At 46.0% G+C, this 23,832-nt stretch overlaps 1 protein-coding gene across 1 annotated transcript in view; it reads left to right on the forward strand.

The window, feature by feature from the left end:
* Window positions 1-356: 356 nt before the first annotated feature.
* Window positions 357-23,832, forward strand: part of LOC308396170 (neuronal membrane glycoprotein M6-a-like) — a 29,364-nt gene continuing 5,888 nt past the window's right edge. Inside the window, exons 1-6 of the mRNA XM_080881298.1 lie at window positions 357-491; window positions 18,539-18,731; window positions 20,182-20,338; window positions 21,062-21,215; window positions 22,753-22,829; window positions 22,909-22,974. Coding sequence (XP_080737424.1) covers window positions 455-491; window positions 18,539-18,731; window positions 20,182-20,338; window positions 21,062-21,215; window positions 22,753-22,829; window positions 22,909-22,974 — 684 coding nt within the window. The 5' untranslated portion in view covers window positions 357-454. The remainder of the gene's footprint in view (window positions 492-18,538; window positions 18,732-20,181; window positions 20,339-21,061; window positions 21,216-22,752; window positions 22,830-22,908; window positions 22,975-23,832) is intronic.

Here is a 23,832-nt window from a genome sequence, read left to right on the forward strand (position 1 = left end):
TGTTTAACCTGTCTGTGCTTTTTTCACATCTCTTTACTTTGTCATTCGGAGTAAATATAGACAGATGCCTTCGTTTTTATTAGTATTAAGCTTTTACTCTGTCGTTGGTCATGAGAAATCCTGCACGTGTTGTTTCTTTTCTTTAATTTTCTAAGACTAAAAAAATATTAGTGTCAATATTTTTTTGTTAAGGAGGTTTCATGTTTTTCTGTTTCTGTACTGAAAGCGAAAGCTGTGGATGGATCCAGAGACAGGATGCTGGACAGGTCCAGATAGTGAGGAGAGAGAGCGTTGGAACAGGGACTTCCCTGAGCCTCCATCATCTGCAGGGAGGGAAAAACACTCACACACACACTGCCTCCCACACACACACACGCACACTCTGCTGAGAGCTAGCAAGGGGCTTTAAACAGCTTCACACATAACCGAGACAAAGGGACTGTAACCTGCCACAATGGAAGAAAACATGGATGAATCGCAAAGCCAGAAAGGTAGGAAAGGACGAGCCATCGATTCCTTTTTATCTTCCGTCACTCGTTCCTTTATGCCATTGTTCTGTTCATCCTTCCCTCCCTGTATCATGGGATTCCTTTGTGTGTTGTGGGCAGAGAGAAGGAGGACGGCATACACGTCCTGGAGGGAAAAAAGGGGAAAAGAAGCTTAGACTTTAGGCTGTATATTTAATTTCCAACTTTTCTCAGCACGGTTCACATTCCCCGTTTTCCCCATCAGTCATCTCGGCAGAAATGGAAAGAGGCTGTGGATTGTAATGGAGCCTCCTCAGGAGGCTGTCTGCTCCGGATAAAAACACGGGATCGTACACGAGCCGTGTGCGTCCATGAACGGGAGCTTAAATACGCAGATTGTTTGGGCTGAGGGTGCATGGAAACGACAGACACCGGAGGCTTGGTGTTGTTTTGGAGGCTGGACGGACAGATGGACGGACAGATGGATGGATGCATGGATGGATGGATGGATGAATGGATGGAGGTGGGAGTGGCTGGGGGAGGAAAAGGGGAAGAAGAGGGTGATAGAAGGAGGGTGCGTGGGGCAAAACCTTGGAATAAAGACTAAAAATCAGAGGGAGGAGGGATAAGTGGGGCAGTGATTGATGCCTCCATTGGGATTTTCTTTGTTAGCCCTCATTGTTGATGCTTCACGCTTGTCTGAACGCCTTTTCCTCTCCACTCTCCCTCGCTCTCTGCACCCCCCCCCCCCCCTTTTCCGTCTGTGTCGCTCCCTTTCCCTCCATTTTCTTCATATCTCTCCATCTCTGGCCCTTACCCCTCTTTCCTTCACCCGTTCAGCCTTGGTGTATTCCAGGCTGGATTTTTTCCATCTTTCTGTCTGTATCTTGTTTTCCCGTCTACCTGTTTCTGTCTCTCTCTCTAGAAGAGGATATTTTGGCTGATCTCCCACTCGCCACCATCTCACTCTCTCGGTTGACTCCCTCTCGCTCCTTCATTCCCGTTTTTCTTCCGCCGTCCATTTTTCAAATTCTATTTCTGATCTGAATCTTTCCACATGCGTCCATCCCTCTGACCGCCTCGGGGTGGTTTGCAGAGAGTGTTATTTTGCATTTTCCCCCCCAAATGATTCTTGTTGTTGTTGATGTTGGCAGTAAAAATGGGCGTGTCCATTTTCTTCATCACACCTTCAGAGCCAAATGAGACATCAACTGCTGCTTGCAGAGATTCACAAATACAACCAATAAAGGAGGCGGTTTTGATTAAAAGAAAATAGAAATATTTATATACAAGGCCAAATGAATGTTTATTCTCGCTGTATCTATGGAAACACCATCCTGACATCGTCTTCTGTTGTGTGATAGGCGCATTTGTGTGTTTTTTCTGGAAGCAACCTGTTTTAGCCAATCAGAGATGCGGGTGGTGTTCAAGCAAACATGATTTTTCATTCCTGTCACTTCTCTTTTTTTTAAGCCTCACCCCCTCTCCTTCTGTCCATTCTCTAACTAGTTCCCATCCTACATCCGTGTCACACTCCCTCTTCGTCCCTGTCTTTAGTTCAGCCATTACAGGCCTCATCTCTTCCCCTGCACCACACAAAACACAGGTGTGAGATGAAACGAGGCAGCACAGGTGAGAGACACAGAGCGGCTGTATAAGTACGACGTAGAGTTGTTTTCAAAGGAATCGATTTACTTTTACATCAGTGGTGTTTCAATAAAGGTTCAAATGGATTTGATTGCAGATATGTGGCTGAAGGGTGCATTAAATATAATCTCCAATAATTCTACCATAGTTCACTTTTAACAGGACCAAAAACTGTCATATATGTTAATGTGAAATGGAGTCATGTCACACGAGTGGAATAAAAAGTCTTTACAGTGAAGGTTCTGAAATTTGTGACTTTGCCAACGTTGGTGTTTGCAGGGATGGTGTTTAGTTAAAATTCCGGTTCTCCGTCATCCAGAGACGGATTTAATATTTCATATCAGAACAAAAGTCTCACAGATCCGAAGGTGCGTTTGGATTCAGCATTTTGTTTGATTTCATTCCTGTTCTCATCATAGACTGTATCCAAACACTCGACTCTCATTCAGACATGAAAAGGTGGCCTTTGTAATAAACTTGTAATCTTTCCGACGACCAGCAGGGGGCGACTCCTCTGGCTGCAGAAACAGTCTTATTGTGTAGAAGTCTTACATATTGAAGGAAAGCTCATCATGACCACAGACTCCTCAGGTTGTTCTTGTAAATCGTCTGTGCTTGTCCATCAGCTGTTAGCACGAACGTGCTGCTTTCAGGCTCAAAGGAAACTATTAAGCTTGACAATAATAACTCAGTGTAGTAAAAACCAATCTTTAAACAGCTGTTCCAACTCCTTTCTCTTTCTGGGGTTATATTAATGGGCATTTGTCTACGAAATCCCTTCATCATCTTATATAAGCACTTCCTGCTGTGGTAACCGACCCCAGATTCTCCACAGAGTTAATTAAAGTTTCATGTATTCTAACCTGAAAGTCTGAAAGCGTAGCAGCAACACTCTGAAAGGTTTTGATCATTTTCCCTTCCTGCTGAGGACCGATTTTAGAGACTTGCTGGTTTAATTGAAAATCTCTGGTTCATTAAACACGTCTCAGGCTGTTTGTTTGCTCACGTGCACCTCTGGGAGCAGCTGGATAGCTCAGGTCATTTAGAGCTCTACTGCATGCCTCAGTCCTTTATTTGGCTCGGTTAAAACGGTGACTGCTCATGTTACAATAGTAATAGTACAATAGTTTGGAGAAGTGGCCGACGATTGTGTGACATGAAGTCGTCTGGGTAGAAGACTTTTTCGAGCTGATAATGATGCACCTGGAAGGACCTGTGAGCAGTTAATGGTAGCTGCACGGCACAAACGCGTCCGGAGGTCCAGTTCAGGCAGACGGCTAGCAGCTACAGCCGCCTGTGTCACCACCCACCTGTCAGTCAACTAAGCCGTGCCTCTAATTGTGCATGCAGTCATGCAGGCAGTAAATATGTTTATTTCTTAATGCTGCAGCCTCTAGTGGATGTTAGAGGAACTGCAGGCTTTGGTGCGCCTGTGTTCGCTTAGTTTTTCTGTCCTGTAAGCCGACGTTTGATGGAACGCTGCCGACACCGTCCAGAGGTTCTCACAAAAACTCAAATGCAGTCACGCTCAGTGAGCATGGCAGATCAATGGCAGAAGTACGTATTAATCATACTTTCACATTTATGGCACCTCGACTTAGTGTCATATTTTTGCATCATCCGTTTATTTGTGTAATACAACTCTGACAATGTTGTAAACAGGGGGATGTCACTGTGTCTTCACAATGACACTTGAACAGTCTCCGTCATCGATCAGCTGAGCTCGTTCTTTGACACACATCCAGTCCCAGCTGAGGTTAGGTGCAGATCCCTGTGTCCTCAGTAGGTGTGAGTGCAGGTTGTACACGTGATGCTTTCATGTCAACATTTTAAGTATCTCTCTAAGAAAACAGAAAATCAGAGTTATTAACTGAGACGGGAAGAGAAGGAGGAGCGATCATTTGTGGTTACTTGGTGCCAGACATCATATCCTCACATGACAAACACACCAAAACAAAACCCCGCTGCGGTCTGTGAGCTGCTGCCGTTTCATCTCTTCCTGTTTGATCCGTTCCTCCTTCACGTTCTCGGGTTTGAGCTTCAGTCGGTCTCCGCTGATATGAAAGGAGCACCGAGGGTCTTTCTCAGGAAACACCGGCTTCATTTTAAAAGGCAACGTGTCTCTACAAATTAGCATGAGCATTTTATTAGCATTAAGGAGCATAATTACAAATAATTTCTGTCTGGGGAAGCAGGGCGGACCGAGGCTTGTTCTCACGCTGCTGCGGTCCAGAGGACATCGTAAAAATCGTTTTGAGGTTTTGTAGATCTCAGTGAGAAAGCTGAGAGCGGACTTTGTGTATTTGCCTCATATCCATTTCATTATCACGGCCACTAATAGAAAGGTACTTCATGGAGAGTGCAGTGAGTCAATACAAACTGACTTACAGGCCCAGAGAGGGGAGGGTGAGATGCTGGAGCCATAAAGCAGCCGAGGAGGATGGCATACGGGATGTTTCTGCTTTATCTCTCTCTGTCTGTGGAGGTAATTTCATTACTGTCCATTGACACATGAAATGAAAAGCAGCTCTGCTCTGCTGCCTGTGAGCGTTTCAGCCTCACACACTGTGTGCAGCTGGCTGGACGACCTCAGAGGAAGGAGGTTAACCCCGGCCCTCGCCGTAACACCCGCGGCTCGGTGTGTCCGGTCACCTCTCGGATCCGGATACGAGCAGCTTCTGGGCCGAATGCCAGGAAAGTTTTTTGTAGCATCACAACCCCAAATTTCTACTTTTACATGAGGAACATGAAAATGAGCAGATTGTTATGACTGCGTTGGAGAGACGTGCTTTAGTGCTGGGTCCAGTCTTGGAGGCCCTGCTGTACATTTGGTGAATTGAAAGGCGCTCAAAGCGTCGTTAAATACATAAAAGTAAAACTCCAACCTTTCTGTGAGCAGCTCCACGTAGCAGACATTGTGTGAGTCGCTCAGTTTATGAGGTGTGTCTGCCATCTTGAAAATATGATGGGACTAAGTGCTGCTGGCCGTGTGGTGTGAAAAGAAAAACCTTAAAAACCTCAGCAGCCTTCTCGCTGGTCTGAGCCGCTTCATGCAGGAACTACTTTTTCTCTGCGTCGTCTTCCTGCGCAGTGATACGTGGAGCCGTCACAAAACTGTCCCTATTTTTTTGGCACCACAGGCAGAGATCCCTCACTGTTATCTTAGCTTGAACTGTCCCCTGAATGCTGTGAGCCTTCCTTGAGATTTGAAATTTTCCGAGCTCCTCATCCTCCCAGCGGGATGAAGCTCGTTACTTCTAAAGAGATCTGTTTGTCTAAATGCTGGTGGCAGCAGTTTCGTGTAAGTGGGATATGGACACAACGTTTCACATTTACACTGCAGTTTCGTCTTCGGCGCTTCGCCGTCCACACCAACGCCCTCCTGTGGTTTGGTGGTGTTTGGCGACGTGTAAATGTTTTTGTGTTTTCTGTGTTGTCGTGTCGAGCATCACGTTTCCAGCTGCAATTCAGAAAATCCTCCTGTATCACTGTAAAGTCAGCGAGCGCTGGCAGCGCTTCCACTTTTCACCGTTTCGTGGAGCGGCTCCAGCCTCGGTTTGTGCATGACATCACCACCACAGTCTGCGTGTGTGCAGCTCCTCGGGAGGAGGGAGTGGTTCACATTCTGCATCTACACATCGACACGAGCAGAAACGATGCCTCAACAGCATCGGCGTCTTGTTTATCTGTGGCATTATCGTGCAGTTAGTCCAAAAGCTTTGTGTTTTTCTGATTTTCTGTTTGTGGGTGGAACCGGGGGGGTGGAAGAGCTGGTGCAGATATCTCATTAGTGTGGGGTGCTCAGCTTCCGGTGCAGGTCTAAAAATGGCGTTTCAGAGGCTTGTCTCGTGGCAAGAGTGGCGCTCTGAATGTTGTTTCTGTGTGAGCATGAAAGTCTGCACAGAGCTGCAGAGATATCAAACCCCAGCATGTTCAGCCGGTCGGTGTTCGGATCCTAGATGTGTGCGCAGCTGATCGAGGGTCGTGTCTGCAGAGCAGCTGCAGATAATTCCAGTCCACAGCCTTCTTCCTGATTCATTTCCCAGTCTATCCAGTCCAATGTGTGCTTTTCTTGGATGAATGTCTCCCATCTCACTCAGCGACATTTCCACCACACTGATCTGTGATCGGTCACAAACCCTCCAAACAGCAGCCGTGAGCTGAGGATAGTCTGAATGTAAGAGACCAGCACGAACGTGTTCAGAGCAGCTTTCCCCGTGAAGCGTTACACGTTCACTGAACTCTCAGCGCTCCTCTTTAACTGAAGGCAAATATGATGATTGCACCGAATTCGCCTTCGTAATATTTCATAATTTCTGTCTGGCTGTCTGAGAGTCATCCATCACTGAAACTGATTGGTCTCACTGGGTCTCCCCCCTCATCTTCTCCCTGTTATTGCTGGCCTGATTTATTGGCCTCCATCAGCGTGTGGTTCTGTGGCATTCCTGCAAACACAGACGATATTTAACATCTGCAGGGAAACAAAAGGCAAAGTGGTGCATTTATGGAAGTGTTTTATGTAGAAGAACAAAATGTGAAAGCCCACCGACCGTGCATCTGTTTCAAGGTTTTAGGGGTTGCTGGCAAGATGCTAAACGAGGTGTTAAACTTGGCAAAATCTCACAGAGTTTCAGTCGAAGGAACCACGTTAACCTCCATCGTGGCCTGTGTGAGGATATCTGCAGCACCAAAGGCTGATGGATAAAACTTTAGATTCTTAAGGTACGAGCTGCTGGCCCCTGCTGTCCCTTTCCTCCAGTTTGTCACAGAGTAGATCACTGATCATCTGGTCGCCGCCCTCACAACACTAACTAAAGCTTAGTGCTGCCCCTACGCGCACGCAGACAAATAAACCAGGAAGGTGCCTTCATGCTGGCTTTTTGACTTGCTCCGCTGTGATGCGATTTCACAGACACGTGGATGAATCTAACGAGTCAGCGCTTCTGCTCCGATCCCCCGATTATCCCACAGGTAGGCGTAGCTGCCTATGTCCGGCTAACGAAGGCCAGATAATCTCCCGTCACTGCGTCGTTAATGATGAGACGGCTGGTAAAACGGCTCTCCCCAAACTCTGTGAGCACAGCTGCTTGTGAGCCACTGTCATCGGTGATAAAGTTAGAGCGCCTGCCTCTATCACACAGCTGTGAACGGTTGTCACGGTGATGGGGAGGCAGGGAGGGAGGGGTTTGTGGATCAACAGAGAATTTGATTGGCAGATTGGAAAATCTTTTCAGGAGGCGGTGTGTGTGTGTGTGTGTGTGTGTGTGTGTGTCACAAAGAAGATATCCATGTATATGAAAATTTTGTTGTTGTGAATCAAAGACAAAAAAACACCTTAAACGTTTAAAAGAGAAAAGCTTCGCATGTAGACGACGGCGGTGCGTGCACATGCATACGCCTATATTTATCTGGGTTACCCTCCACTGGGCTGCACGGCCGCTCAGTCTTAATGGTGTCGCTGGGCTGGGCTTGTCATTTCCATTAGAACCCAGTCCTGACTCCTGAGTGCATCTTCAGGCCACTCTGTGTTTGTGTGTCTGTGTGAGAGCTCAGTGACCCTCTCCTACAGCACACATACACACACACACACACACACACACACACACAGCAGTGGTGTTTGTTGGTCTGTTAGACAATCAGGCAAAACAGCACAAAATACAGCCTAATGAGCACCAAGACCCAATGTGAAAGAGTGTGTGTGTGTGTGTGTGTGTGTGTGTGTGTGTGTGTGTGTGTGTGTGTGTGTGTGTGTGTGTGTGTGTGTGTGTGTGTGTGTGTGTGTGTACATGTTTAGACATCGTTATGAGAACAGAAAGTTGGCATGCTGCTATAATTGTGGAGACCAACAGTCACTTATGGGAACCAAAATCCTGGTTCCCAAAAATTTGGAGACTCAAATGTGGTTTTAGTGTCAGGGTTACAGTTAGGGTTAGGTTTATGTCAATTAGATGTGCACCTCCGTGTATACATCTCACCTCAGGATCCACCATCCTGAGGTCTTTAATTGTCATGTGTGAAGTTATTTCGGGAGCATGGCCACAACTCGTTCAGAAACATTTTAAAAAGGGAAGAAAACTTTAAATTTCTGACACACGAGAGCTGATGATAGATGACCTGGGGTGGGATGAAGTGGGTGTAGCTCAGGAGGTGGAGTCAGGTCATCTACTGATCTGGAGGTTGGTGGTTCGATCCCTGGCTCCTCCAGTCTGCATGCCAAGTATCCTTGAGCAAGATACTAACCCCAAGTTTTGCACGGAGTATGAAGGTTAGCTAGGAAGCACTAAAAGACTTGGAAGAAAGTGCTTGTGTGATTGGGTGAATGTGGCACGTTGTGTAGAGCGCCACATAAGAATCCATTTACCATAACCCTGAAGCTAATGCATCTCAATAGAAAGCATGACGCACCTCCTCGGGTCACCTTTGCAACGCAGGTAATGCAGCTTTAATATTGTACGGTAGACCCCACAATAATCCAATATTATTATTGGCACCATAATGTTTGTCTCTTTTCTACAAATACTGCTTATTAGAGATTAAACATGAATGTGTTGATGCACGCTCAATCATCCAGGTAAGGAAGTCCCAAAAAGTGGATTCTGTTCATCTGGATGTAATGCTGCATCCAGATGAACAGAATCCACTTTTTGGGATTAAACCAGAATATATCAGAAAGAAAATAATAAAATCACACATTTAAGAACATGGAAGCAGCAAATGCTTTTGGTTTTTGCTTTTATAAAATGAATGAAACTAATTTCATTGAACTAATAATCAGTGAAACAATGTAACAACGCAGTTAAAATGCATTCGTAGTTTGATTAATATTTAGTTATCTTCAAGAATATTACATAACACATACTTGGCCCCAATTTAGTCTTTTTAGGGTCTTACGTTCAAATGAGCCTCGGGTTAACTCTGAGTGCTGCTATATAAACAAAATTGAACTGAACAGAGCTGAAATTGGCCAGGGAAACACTGAACATGGAAATAACCTCATTTATTACAAACAGAACTACAAAAAAATTAATGAAGAATAATTAAAAATTAGTTCTGGTCATTTAATTTATGTACGTTCATGGTTTTCTGCAAATGTAAGTTCACATAGTATCAAGATGGTGATATCAACTTAATGTTAATAAGGCCATCCATCCATCTTTTTCTGTTTATCCGGGGCCGGATCGCGGGGGCAGCAGCCTAAGCAGAGAAGGCCAGGCCAGCCGACAGACATAATCCCTCCAGCGTGTTCTGGGTCTGCCCCGGGGCCTCATCCTGGTGGGGAATACCCACAACACCTCACCCAGGAGGCGCCCAGGAGGCATCCTTGTCAGATGCCTGAACCACCTCAACTGGCTCCTATCGATGTGGAGGAGCGGTGGCTCTACTCTGAGCCCCTCCCAGATGGCTGAACTTCTCACCCTATCTCTTAGAAAGAGGCCAGCCACCCTTCGTAGAAACTTGATTCTGCCCCTTTTATCCACGATCTTGTTCTTTTTGTCACTACGAAGAGCTCGTGACATCAGGTGAGGCCTGACTGGTAAATCAACAATCAACTACGCTGTTGTTCTCAGCTCTCTCTTCACCACGATGGACTGGTACAGTCTCCACATCATTGCAGACACAGCAATAATCCGTCTGTCGATCTGTGAACAAGATCCCGAGATACTTAAACTCCTCCACTTGGGGCAGGAACTCATCTTTGAGTGGGAACTCCACCCTTTAACAGCTGAGGACCATGGCCTCAGGCTTCAAGGTGCTGATTCCCATTCCCACCACTTCACACTCGGCTGGGAACGTTCTCCAGTTTGAGCTGGGGCCGTCACCTGATGAAGCCAACAGAACCACATCATCTGTGATAAGCAGAGATGAGATTCTGCGACCACTCAAGTGGAAGCCATCATCCACCACACAGAACCCCTGGTGGAGTTCAACACTTACTGCTTACTGCTGGCATTGCAGCGCAAGCTCTTACAATAGCTATACAGGCCCCCCCCCCCCGGACACTCAGAGGGACACGGTCGAATGCCTTGTCAAAGTCAAAACACAAGTAGACTGGTTGGGCAAACTCCCACACACCCTGAAATATCCTCAAGACAGTAGAGTTGGTCCAGTGTTCCACGACCAGGACCGAAACCTCATTGTTCCTCCTGCATCCGAGGTTCGGCTAACGGATGAACTTTCCTTTCCAGCACCCTGGCGTAGACTTTCCCAGGGAGGCTGAGTGTGACACCCCATCCAATCCAGAACTACCACCCCACATCTCCAAACGATGTTGCAGAAGCGCATCACACAAGACAGCCCTACAGTATCCATAGCCTTTAGGAACTCAGGGCAAACCTTATCCACTCAGGGGCCCTGCCACCAAGGAGATGTTTAACTGCCTCAGTGACCTCACCCCAAGAGGTAGGTGAGCCATCTCCCCCATCCCCAGATTCTGATTCCTGTACGGATGCCATGCCAGTGGGATTATCTTCAGCTGAAAACAGCAGCACCCCACCACCACTGCACACTGTGCGGGTAGAGCACCACTTTCCCCTCCTGAGTTGTCTGATGGTTTAACAGAAATGCTTTGAGGCAGACCAAAACTCTTATTCCATGTCCTCATGGTCACCTGATAAAATGTACACACACATTGTGTTCATTATGGTGGAAGTCCAATAACAGAACACAGCTCGGGTTCAGATGAGGCAGGTTGTTCCTTCCAACCGTGCCCCTCCAGGTCTCACTGTGGTCGCCAAAGTAAGCAATGAAGTCTCCGGGTAAGACGACAGTGTCACCAGATGAAGCATCCACAGGGACCCCACTCAGTGATCCCATGAAGGCTCGGTACTCTGAACTATCATTCAGCGTCCAGATGAAAGTCAGGACCTGTTCCCCGACCCAAAGGCAAAGGGAAGGAACGCTCTTGTCCACCAGGAAACACCCCAGTATACAGGCAGACAGTCGAGGAGATACAGCACCCAGATACCCACCCGCCGCCACTCACGGAGGGCAACTCCACACTGGGACAGAGTCCAGCCCCTCTCCAAGAGACTGGTTCCAGAGCCCAAGCAGTTCTTTGAGGTGGGCCCGACTGTATCTAGTTGGTATCTCTCAGCCTCATGCTCATATATAGAAATCTAACTTTAAACTGCCACAAAACCACTAAAGCAGCAACATAAGCAGAACCTACACTCAGTACATCCCTACAAGTTTGGCAAATCCAGTGCAAGTTCTTCAATAGGTTTACAGGGAAATATGTTGTACTGGAAAAGATTTATTCAGTCACACGGTCACAGTTTACGGTCCAAATATCAATTCAATAAAGAGTCAGATCTGATTGTTTTGTTTCTATCGTGAACATGTTAGAGGTACAGTGTGTGTTTGTCCCGCAGGATTATGAGGCTGATGATCAGCACTGATCTGCAGTGGAACAGCAAATGGATTCCTGCGATCATCTAAAAAAATAAGCTCCTCCTAAACAAAGAAAACACACACAGAGAGATGCAGCACACAGTCTGTCCCGGTTTTTACCAGGTCACTGGGTCTTTCCTGCGTTTAAAGCCCAAATATGGAAATATGACGGGATTATAACATGGCTCAAATTCAGGACACACACTCAGCCTCACACACACAGATATGTGCTGATAATGAAAACACTCAGACAGCAACATACTGCAGAAACAGCTTCACAGCACATTTATATTATCAAGCTGTGTGTGTGTGTGTGTGTGTGTGTGCGTGCGTGCGTGCGTGCGTGCACGCGCAGCTCCATCTGCCTCACAGCTCAAACATGCATGAATGTGTGTGTGAGACTCAGAGCCACGAGCCGACTCAGCTGCACGGGGACGTTTTGTTAAATGGAGTCAGCGCAGCAAAATGGTACCTTCCTGCTGGCAGAGCCGCCATGTTTGTTCCTTCGTTGGCGGCTCACGTTGTTGCAGAGAAACATGCAAAATCTGCAGTCAACGTCAACGTTTTCCTCAAAACGATGTGATGAAAAACATGCTGTGTGTGTGTGTGTGTGTGTGTGTGTGTGTGTGTGTGTGTGTGTGTGTGTGTGTGTGTGTGTGTGTGTGAGAGAGAGACAGTATGCATTAGTGAGACTGTAGCCCTCACAGTGCTGCGCTGTTGCCATGACAACGCTACAGGCAAAGTGGGTCAGCAGGCTCCTGCCACACCCCAGTTGGCATGGCAACAAGGGTGGTCAATTAAACCTGAGCAGCATGATGACTCACTCACACACACACACACACACACACCACTTTTCTTTGTCACCCCCTGTTGTGTGTGTGTGTGTGTGTGTGTGTGTGTGTGTGTGTGTGTGTGTGTGTGTGTGTGTGTGTGTGTGTGAGAGACTGATTTTGTCCAGTATGCTTGAATTGAAATTCCTCGTAATCTGAGTGGAGGGTGAAGTAACTGGGTGGGGCTGATGGAGGACGCGCAGGCTGTGACATCACAGCCAGACAACTGTCAGTCAAAGAAAAACACACCGCTACCACAGACTGTAGATAAATGATGGAGCCACTTCCCGGGTTGTGAGGCTCTGTTCTGAAGCGTCACATGTGTAAATTTTGTGTGTCACCGTGATGGATGCTTGGTGCTCCACCTGAGGATCATGCTGACTGGGTGATCCTCAGACTGCCGCACAGACCTGCTCACTGGTTCTCAGAAACAAACCCTGAAACGGCAGCTCAGACTTCTGGGACTGGAGCACAGCACAGTGTGTGTTCTGTGATGGTAACCGTAATTACCTCCAGGTTGAAAAATGGCGTTCTTGATTCCTACTGGCATTTATTGGATGCAGGTGCCGCCAACTATGCTGCGAGACTGTACAAAATGTCGACACATTCTGCACTGCACTGACCAACACTCGACAGCTCTGTCACAAATAAACATCTTGTTTCCACACCAACACATAAAGCACAAATTGCGCATCTCATTGATCGCATTAACTTGAAGGGGTTAATAAAAACACACCTTGCCGTACCCCCTCTTCACCCACACACTGGGAAAACTGCCACCCACTGAGAAAGGGAAATGCTGCCCTCTACTGACTGTGGCATGTAACTGAAAATATCGTCAATCCTAAACAACAGATCGAACATTGGTTCCACCCTGGAAACATTTTGTAGAACCTTTAAATGTGTGTCTACATTACAATCTGAAATCTGATCTCAAACAAACTGGTTTTAATCTGAAATTATATTTTATTTATGTATTTATTTGCATTATTATTTTATTTTGAAGTTCCTGAAGTGTCTTCTCTTCTCTGTGCACATAAAGCAGCCATCACTGGCTTTTAATCTGTCCCCCTGCTGTGATCATGTGATCGTGGGTCGCTCCTGAAAGACAGAACTGAACACTGGATCCTGATTACTGAGCCCGAACACCTCCTGCTAATGAGCTGCTTATGCTGCACCTCCTGTGCTGACGAGCTTTAAGCGATCTGCAGCATAAAACACGTCTACAGTGATTTCACCCATCAGCTGTAGTGTCACCACTGACAACAACCCAGTGAGTCATCGTGTACTCGAATACTCCTCTCCTGCTTCTACATGTGTGCAAGACAGATGAGCTAAACTACACCAGGGAGGAAATGTAGATGTTTGCGTTAAACGGTGGAAGAAGTCCAGCAGGGAAAGATGTTGTTCTGCTGCCTCCCGTCGTTGCGTTACTGCCATTATTTCTGCACTGAAAAGCTTCTCAGAGAGGAAAGATCACTGTTTATCTGGCAGCCACACAAATGAGTCATTTGAAAATAGCCGAATTGTTGGTGCATCATTCGCAGCTACTGCACAATTACATAATGTGGCAGGTGGAGAGCTCTACTTAATCATTCCAAGCACAGGAGAATGGCTCTGGACAACAGGCAGAGTGATCAGAAGTAACCTCTCACTGCAAAAGACTCAGCAGGAGTGTTAGCATGGACGAGGACGAGGAGGAGCGGGTTAAGGTGCTCCAGTCTTGTTTTCCTCAAATACAATATATAAGTTAGGCATTTGTGCTGCTAAGACCAAATGATTCACAAAGAGGTTACAACCTTCACTTTGCATGCTTTCATTGCAAAGTTCACTGAAGAATAACCTACGATTCCCCAAAGAAACCAACCAAAGGTCCAATAGGAGACCAAGAAAGTCATGTGTGTTTAAAATCCTCACACCAGGAGTGAGAATGTTTGTGGTGCCGTTAGTACTGAAATAAATGTACTTCAGGACGTTTTCACAGGAAAAAGTATAATTAGCTCAGATTTAATCCAGTTTTTTAATAAGGGAGCATTTCCTTTATGAATGGAGCTCTCTGTCTGCTCCTGTGTTGTAGGAAGGTTATTTTGAGCCAATATTTAAAATGTATTGCATTGAATTCAGCTGATTGTGGGGAAGAAGCCAAGTGAATGTCAGTTTATATGTGCAGCTGCTCTTGCATTGTGTCAGTTTAACTGACTGCGTGACACATTGTTTGTCTGTCGGTGAGGCTTATTGTCCATGAGGAGGTAAGAGCTGCTAATCAACCGGATCATTTAAAGCTACATCAAACTGGTCATTAAAACACTCACAGCTAATAAAACCCTTCAGGAGGCATTTAGGCATCACGTTTCATCTCCTGCTCTCGGAGGAGGAAGAGCCGCGGCCGTCGCTACATTGATCTCTGCTCGGTTTTCTCTTCTTCACGAGCTTTTAAAATTTTCATTTTTGCTCTTCGGTATTTAAAGGAGTCATTTTTTAGGAACGTCAAATGAAAGTTATTGCATCCGCATTATTTCCTGTAGGCCAACATTCACGGAGCAAACTGGGAGTTTTGGTTTCTGCACTCAAATGTAAAACTTTATGTTGTGACTTTGCACGTGCTGCTCCATGTAATGACCAACCCGGCGGTGCACATGCTCGTTTTACCGCCGTCTGTGTGCTCATAACTAGTGATGTGCGAATCATGAACGAATCGTTCAGTACTCGAGAATCACTTTACTGACTCGTGAATCATGATTCACAAGCCCAACTGACTCATTCCTGTTGCTGTTAGCAAACTAATTTCATTAGTAGAAATATATCTAGCTTATAATTAAAATTGTGTGTGTGGGGGGGAACAACAGCCAGTTTCTTAACAGAAACATTTCTGTTCTGAACTGGAAGAAAAAACCCTGAGTAGAAGCTCACATCAAGACAATCCGGTCTTTAAGTGATGACATGCTGAATCCTGCTTCAGGGCCCAAACTACCTTGCGTTTCATAGGGCTATTGTGCTTTAAACATGTTTTAATGCTTTGTAACTTGTTCTATTTCATCTCAACAAGCCCATAAAAACAGTCAGTGATCAATGTCGGCCTCTCTCGGTTTTTATTACTGCTAATCATTTTAAAGCTCAGTTTTTAAAGATTCCGATGCAACTACATCCTGCCATGCGATTGCATTTGTCTCTAACCATCAGGAACCCTCACGTTAACTTTATCAAGTGGAAAGAAGTTAGCGTTCATCCTCCAGTGTCACGGCGAGTGAGAGGAGCCGTGTGGAGGAAATGAAGGGGGATCCAAACGCAGGCAGTAGTGGAGAGGTGAAGGTGGTTTATTGAACACAAAATGAGGACAAACAGCAAATGGAGCTCGAACTAAACTATACAGGGAAACAGCTAAACTATAGCGCAGAAACCAGAACATGAACATGAAGCAGGGCGAGCAGAAGCAGACGATGGTTAACAGCAGGGTGAACACACGAGCGAGACACGGTGGTTACACAGGCGGACCAGCAACTACAATGACGGAGGACACGACTTAAATACACACAGAGAAACACGGGAATTACACACAGGTGGTGGACACAGCTGGGAATAATCCGTAAGACGAGACAGAGGTAAAACTGAACACTCACATAAGACGCAGACCTTCACAATAAAACATCACACGCAGGCTCGACATAGAGAGACAGACAGGAAATGACATATGAAACTAAGCCCACATCTTAAACCCAGACAAACAGAAACATGGAACTCTCATAATAGACATCATATTCATCACCATAACACGACAAGAGAACAAGAACACAATCCCTGATGCAAACTTAAATCAAAACACAATAAACTCAAAATACTGGGTCCAACGGACCCAGAACCGTGACATCCAGCTTCACTGTGCTAATGTTATGCTAACATAGCTGTGTCGCTAGCGATCACGTAGCACATCATTATATACCAGCTAGCCCAACTTCAGTAACCCTACAAACGTCACTGCTGTTTAGTTTTCTGTCTTCATTTATGTTGGAAGTGATAGCAGAGCTGTACGTTTGAATTTTTTCATAAATCTCTCAGTCAGAACATGCTATATCATGCTTAGCTAACTAGCGAAACTAGTGATCTAACTTCCGCTAACTTCCTGCTAACTTCTAACTCCATTAAATTTAATAAATCCTGTTTTCATGGATGCCTGGATGTTAAACTTAATCGTTACACCTGGTAAAGCAGCAACGCTGATCATTTTATTACAGATGAAAGAATTTAGACAGTTTTTCAACTCTCAGTAATGCTGTAGTGATCGTTTGACTTTGGGACCTGCAGCGGAGTTTAGAACCCGGACGCGGCTAATGACGTCAGACTTAAAGGCCCTTTCTCAATTCTCAAGTACGCGAGTCCGTACTCACCGAGAACGCACACGAGTACGGACTCGCGATTTGTACAATTGGAACACCAGCGTACTTGATGATGTCACAGGTCCGGAGTTTTTACTGCCGTCCCCTCTTAATTTAACTGTGAGTAATATGTTATGAAGCTTAACTTTAATCACAGCCAAACCGGTTTACTCAGGAACAAATAAAACACTGAAATAAACCAAACATTAACATTTAGAAGTGATCTAAGCGACTTATATATCATGTTTAACCTATTAATAAAAATAGTGTACATGTACATACGTGTACATACCTTAATAAAAACAAGCAGATGAGATGTTAGAACGCTTTTATTTTTATTTTAGTGGACACTCAATACAATAGACAGCTGCTGGGGTTTGGGGTTTGTTTAACCTGAGTAGCGAAAAGACCGCGGGGGGGTTGGAAACGATGTGCCGGCAGTCCGCTGTTCTCGCCGGCTCTAATGATCCTCGACCTCGCTGTCTGCTATGGAGCTGGTGGGTCACAGACGTCTCCGAAAACGTCGGAGTGCGTTTGGAAATATATGACATCTTGATAAATCGAGCAGATATTTGAAGTTTACACAGCTACATTCTCGCTTGAAAATAACTTAAAAGTTTATTTTGTGACCCAGAAAGAGTAATATTTAAAAGTTTTTAGCCCCGCTCGTCCGCCATTGCTGCGTTTGAGTTTTGGACGAAATGCATTCTGGGATATTTAGCTGTACCAAGTCCACACAAGTCACCACCAATGCATGCTCAATAAAACGGGCGGAGCGAGAACACATCCGGGACTTTTTTGCGTTCTCGGCTTGATGCGTACTTCGAATTGGAGCAGTACTTGGTCTCCGACTGATGACGTATCACGAGTACACGACAACGCAAGTACGCACAAGTACGCACATTGAGAAAGGCCCAAAAACCGGATAGCTCCTCAATTCACAGTAGCATCGCTCTGCTAACATGCTAACAGCACATTTGAGTTACTCACCCCCCTTCCTGTGCTGAATCGTAGAATGAACGAATCACTCACTCACTCACTAGTCATGTCCAAATTCATGGGCTGCATCCTCCTGAGGACCCGTCCTTCGCGGTCTAGGTGGGCCGGGTCCTCAGAAGGTCGGGTAGGCCGGAAGTAAACGGCTATGGAATTGGACGGTCTAGCCTTCAGATTTGCGTCACCGCTGTCTCGGTGGAGTTTAATAAACTCAGCCGTCTGCTCCTTGCTATCTAAAATATAAAAGAACATTGGCGTAAATTCTTGATTGTCTCACACTTCTGTTTAATCAGCCACGAAGGACACACCCGACCCATCCTTCAAATCTGGGGAATTTGTTGGCCGCATTCGGAGGAGTCTACGAATTTGGACAGCCTTCGTCACATCACTGTGACGTAATCGGCCTACAAACGCGTCCTCATGAGGATGCAGACCATGAATTTGGACGTGACCACTCATTCACCACACATTTGAGGAAAATACTAATAAAATAAATGTTCCCTTTAAGAATCTTAATTTTTTTTTTTTGCTCTTTTTTGCGCTATAAAAATAGTTGTTTTTCTTTTTCAATCACTCATCTTAGCAGTAGGATTTACATGAAAATAGAAACAAATTAAGTTTGAATGAAAATGTAAATTTTTTGCACTCTCTGGTCAACTGACTCAGTGACTCAAACAAAAACCCATTTTGGTGAGTGACTCATTCAAACTCAGTAAAAAAACTTGAATTTACCATCGTTCCTCATAACCCCGCCCTGTGTCTTCTCCTTTGCTTTCATCATCGTCATATAGAATTTGTCGAACTGCAGTCAGACTCACGGTTTCTGTCTCTGTCTCAGGCTGTAAGGAGTGCTGCGAGCGATGTGTGGGCAGCCTGCCCTGGGCGTCGCTCATCGCCACCATCCTCCTCTACATGGGCGTGGCCTTGTTCTGTGGGTGTGGCCACGAGGCTTTGAGCGGCACCGTCACCATCCTCCAGAACTACTTTGAAGTCATTAGAGCCCCGGGAGACACTCTGGATGTGTTCACCATGTAAGTGTTTCATCTTTTCTCTGTACGGAGTATTAATAATCACTCTTAATAATCACAAACCCCAAACAGAACGAGCTGAAGTCAACTGAAGTGCATAGCCTGTATATAAAAGATGAACGCAGCCATTGGTTTCAGTGTTTTCTCTTTTTTTCTAACTGATAATGGGTCCTAATTGGTGCATCCCATCGATAGTCAAAGGAGCTTGCTCTTTCGAGGATGCCAATGTTCACATTTTGGACAGAGAGGACAGATGGTTTGAAAGAGGAGTGAAAGAAGCATCTATGTCCACTGTGAGCGACCATCTTTGAACAGAGGCGGGGTTTACGACACCAACTCTCTGCCATCTATAATCCAGTTTTGAGATCCCTCCCCAGACGCCTGAACGCCCACTCACATCCTGGGCCATCTGACCTCAGGAATTCGCATGATAGGGTGGGGCCAGGTTTCACAATGAACACACCTGAAACTCTGGCTGATTGGGACCCACACCCGGTTTCACACCTTGGGTCAGGCGATTAGAGGATCATCAGGGGGTCCTTTTGTCCCTCTGTGGGGGGAAACTCCCACTAGGTTTAAATCTGGGACTCCCCACCATTTGACCTTAGAACTGAAGAAGCTTCTCGGATGAGAGGTGAAACGTCTTCAAGCAACTTAAAGAAGTCCAGATGCTTTCCTTTGCAAGCTCCTTTGACTACGATGACCTGGAGGACTGAGAACCTTCACAGACATCCCATCGCTAGTAATATCCAAAATAAAATTCTAAAACTTCACTCACCAGAAATGGAGCGTAGGCTATTTACAGCACAAGAAACTGTATTATTGGGCACAGTTTGTCTCAAGTTCAGGCCACGCCCCTTCCTGCTATACAGCTATAAATCCCTTGTTGGCCCACACAGTTGTTTGTTCTAGTTTCTTACCCCGCCCCTCCAGGCCCGGGAACCCGCACCTCTTCCTTTATTACGTGGTCTCCAACCTGCAGCCTTTGAGCTAGCTCGTAGCCTCTGGGCTAGCCTGTTGCTTCATTATTATTAAAAGTGTTTCATTCACATCATCGTTGCCATCCACCTGTCAATCAAAGAGACCACGCCCCTAACCGTGCATGCAGTCATGCCGTCTGTAAACATGATTATTTCTGCTGTAACCTTTTAACAGTGTAGAGACCGACTCACTGCTGGAGCTTCTAGTGGACACTACTGGAACTGCAGTTTTTGGCTCTTCAATGTTTTTTTAAAAAAAAATGTAAACAGACACACGAGAAAATAAAGATAAAATTAGGAATGGCTACATTTACACCACTTACATTTTTAATGTGAATAAATCCTCCATGATTCTCTGGTTTCTGGCAGTTCCTCGTGGTGATTTAGCTGAAGAAGTCTGAAGAGCACTCGAAGCATGAAAATAAATAAGCAGTCATTAATTAGCGACGCTGTGATGTGTGTCCTCTCCGCAGCATCGACATCCTGAAGTACATAATTTATGGCCTTGCAGCTGGATTCTTTGTGTTTGGAGTGCTGCTGCTGGTGGAGGGCTTTTTCACCACCGGAGCCATCCGCGATCTCTACGGAGAGTTCAAGATCACTGCCTGCGGACGCTGCCTTACTGCATTCGTGAGTCAAAACTTCTAAAACTCGTCAAGACATATTTGTGTTTAAGTTAGTGTTAATTTAAACAAAGAAGCTGCTGGAAGGATAGACGTGGTGACCCTTTCCTATTTTATACAAACTCCACTTTGCTAATGAGGGCCAATAATTAGCTTGATGTCACATGACCATAAATGACCGCAAAAGGTCAGCATCACTGATATTTACTTGGATGTGCAGAGTAGTATGATTCATATTGACCATTATTGACATTAAAGTTGTTTTACACACACACGCACGCACACACACACACATACATACACACAGACACACACACACACACATACGCGCTCACACACACACACACACACACATCTACAGTTGCTTTTATCTGGATCAAACACTTATTTGCACAAACTTTATAACTTATAACTTAAGTGATGTCGTTGTGGCACTTTAACGTTTCCTGCAAATAAATGTTTGCAGTAAACAGCACAGTCATGTTCATCATGTTCATCACAAAAGTACTGTTGGTTTCTGAGGTTTGTATTCGTCTAGTCAGCTACATCTGGAAACTGTGACAGATATTAGAGTGGCGTGCATGCGTCAGTGCAGCCACTCAGCTCTGCGGCTGATGAAGACGAATGTGCATTTTGCACTTTTTTTAGTCCAACCTGAATAAAGACTTTTGTGAGCTCTGCTGAACGCGATGCACAGCAGTGCGAGACTAACGTGTGCCTGTGTTTGCAGCTGATGTTCCTGGCCTACCTGTTCTTCCTGGTGTGGCTCGGGGTGACAGCATTCACCAGCCTGCCGGTCTTCATGTACTTCAACGTTTGGTCCATGTGTCAGAACACCAGCTCGGTGGAGGGAACCAACCTCTGCCTGGACCTGCGTCAGTTTGGTACGCAGACTTTGGACCCTTTGCTCTTTGCACCCTGATGTTAAATGAACTTCCAATCATGAACAGCTACATTTCTAACTTACAAAAGAATTTCGTTTCTTTGTGGTTAGACCTCTGCAGGCTTTGCACAACGCATTTTCTGAGTTTGAGGTAAACAAGGAGGACTGGTTTTCCCAGTTTGATGCAGTTTATGTGAGATGCTGTAAACAGGAAGACTGACGAGTTCAGCTTGATGAGCTCAGCTGCCTTTAAACAAATGACTGTAATTTCTCCGTGCTGCTGCTCCGAGCTCAGACCGGCCCCTCCCATTGATCCGTGCACCTCTAATTTATGTGTGGAACATCTTTTCCTTCACTTTGTTGGATTTAGCAGACTGGAAATCTTCTTCATACGCTGCTGTTCAGATTTTTAACTCAGCCTGTTCTTTGTTCTGTGATTAAAAGTAAGATCCTGGATCACCCGATCGCTGCTTAGAGCAGGCAGGTTAATGGTGACTCACCAAAACACCAAACTGGCACATATCATGGAAAAACCTGTGTGTGTGCAGAAGAAGTGCCAAATACCAGCAGAAAGCTGCAAAGCCTTCCAGGCGCTGCAACGACATCCGAGAATCGGACGCTCGAGAGGAAAAACATTGATCTGAAATATCTGCAAATTCATTAATGACAGAAAACGTCCGAGCTCGGCCTGTCGGTCGGTGTTTCTGGTGTTTGATGAAGTCCTGAACATGTGTTTGAGGGGTTAGACAGCTGAGCCTGTGTGAAATGTGGGTGTGACTGAATAACAGCAGCGACGGCGGTCTGGCTCTCTTCAGACATCCTGAGAACAGATCACAGAAATGTCAGGAAGCAGTAACGGGACATGTTTGTCTCTGGGTGTCGCTGCCTGCATTCACTCAGGAGCCACGGCTCCACCTTAAATCAGTACAATGTCAGATGTCATTCGGCATGTAAGGTGCCAGAAGTTGGCCCGGTTAGGCCCAGAGGTGCCAGCTGTCTGGGTTCTTTATGCAGATTATTTTTCTGCCTGATTATTATCACCTGTCTTTCCAAACAGCATGTTAGCACGACTTAGCTCAAAACCTCCTTAAATGTTCACACAGACAGACTTCAGCTGGTGGATGCTGCACATTACTGTGTGCACGATGCAGCACTGCCCACCATGTTGTTCTCAGGATGCCTACATTAAAACAAAAGGCACCACCAGAGGCCTTGTGTGCGCTCGCTCACTGCGCTGCCATCTGCTGTTCAACATTTAGACTGCAGCAGGCCTCAGTCAGCAAACTAATGAAGATTTCTCAGGAGGAAAAACATTAAAGATGAACTCCTGGTTCATGAGGCGCTGCGCTCTGGACTGTGATTACTTCAAGGCCGTTCCCAGCGGCCGACAGTCCAGGAGCGGGGAAGCGTTGATCTTGGTCAGCTTTAATTAAAGAAACGCAGGGACCGTCCGAGCGCTGCGATAGGCAGAGATTCCCCGGTTCCTTCATCAACCACAGAGGACGAGGAGAGGCTAACAGAGCGTTTGTGCTTCTCAGGAGCGGTGACCATCTCCGAGGAGAGGAAGTTGTGCACGCAGTCCGAGAAGTTCGTCAAGATGTGCGAATCCAACGAGGTGAGAACGCAGCAAAAACACGTACACGTGATAACCCGTCAGCACAAATCCACCGCATCATGCGTATGTTGTGTTGCAGCTGGACTTGACCTTCCACCTGTTCGTGTGCGCACTAGCAGGAGCAGGAGCTGCTGTCATCGCCATGGTAAGAACCATCATTCTCATATCTGATTGGTTATAATTTGTTCTGCCATTATGGTTTTTAATGATTGGTGCAAACGAAGGAAACAGACATCGTCCCTGCAGACAGGGAGACAAAAGAGTCAGAGTGTAAAATCCAGTCCTGCACGTCTGCAGTGAGACAGGCGGTGAGTCACCGGCGTCTCCAGATCCGAGGCGTGGAGACGCTCACGTCCTTCCATCCTCGCTCCAAGCACACATTCACAAACCTGAGCCTTTCTGAATAATCTCCGATCTTTCCCGTGCGCAGATCTGTACAAGAACCAAAGCACCGGCACTCGTCCACACACACAAATCTGTTGTGCGGCAGGAAGCAGCGTGAGGGACGTTTCATTTGTCAACTTACTGAAGGGGATGAAACCGCGTGGTGCTGCATGTGAATGCTAAAATGCTAAAATGAAGAGTATATCACACACACGGCACAGCAACAGCAGTGAGTTGCTGCGCCGTGCTTTAACACTAGGGGCCGCCAGAGGGAGCGGCTCGTGTGCACAGTGTGGGATTAACGGCATTAGACTCGACCCGTGTTCAGGGCTGTACCTGTGTTTGCTCCAGGAAGGTGACTACATGTGCACTTCCTCTATTAAATTCAAGTAAACCTGTTAAAAACATACAGCTGCTGTTTTTAGCCCTGAGTGGCAGAAACAAGGTAAACACATCCTGTCCTCCTTCTGCCTTTAAAGGCGAGATGTGACCCCCTCATCTGGCCTCCCCCTCCTTTTCCTGCAGCACTGATGTGATGGTGTAGGAACAGTCCAAACCAGCTGATCCCAGATAAGCCGCTCAATCTGTCTGCAGCGTCAGCGTGCAGCGGACGAGTCGG

Source organism: Rhamphochromis sp. 'chilingali' (genome assembly GCF_963969265.1).
Source record: "Rhamphochromis sp. 'chilingali' genome assembly, chromosome: 4".
In the NCBI taxonomy this organism is placed as follows: Eukaryota; Metazoa; Chordata; class Actinopteri; order Cichliformes; family Cichlidae; genus Rhamphochromis; species Rhamphochromis sp. 'chilingali'.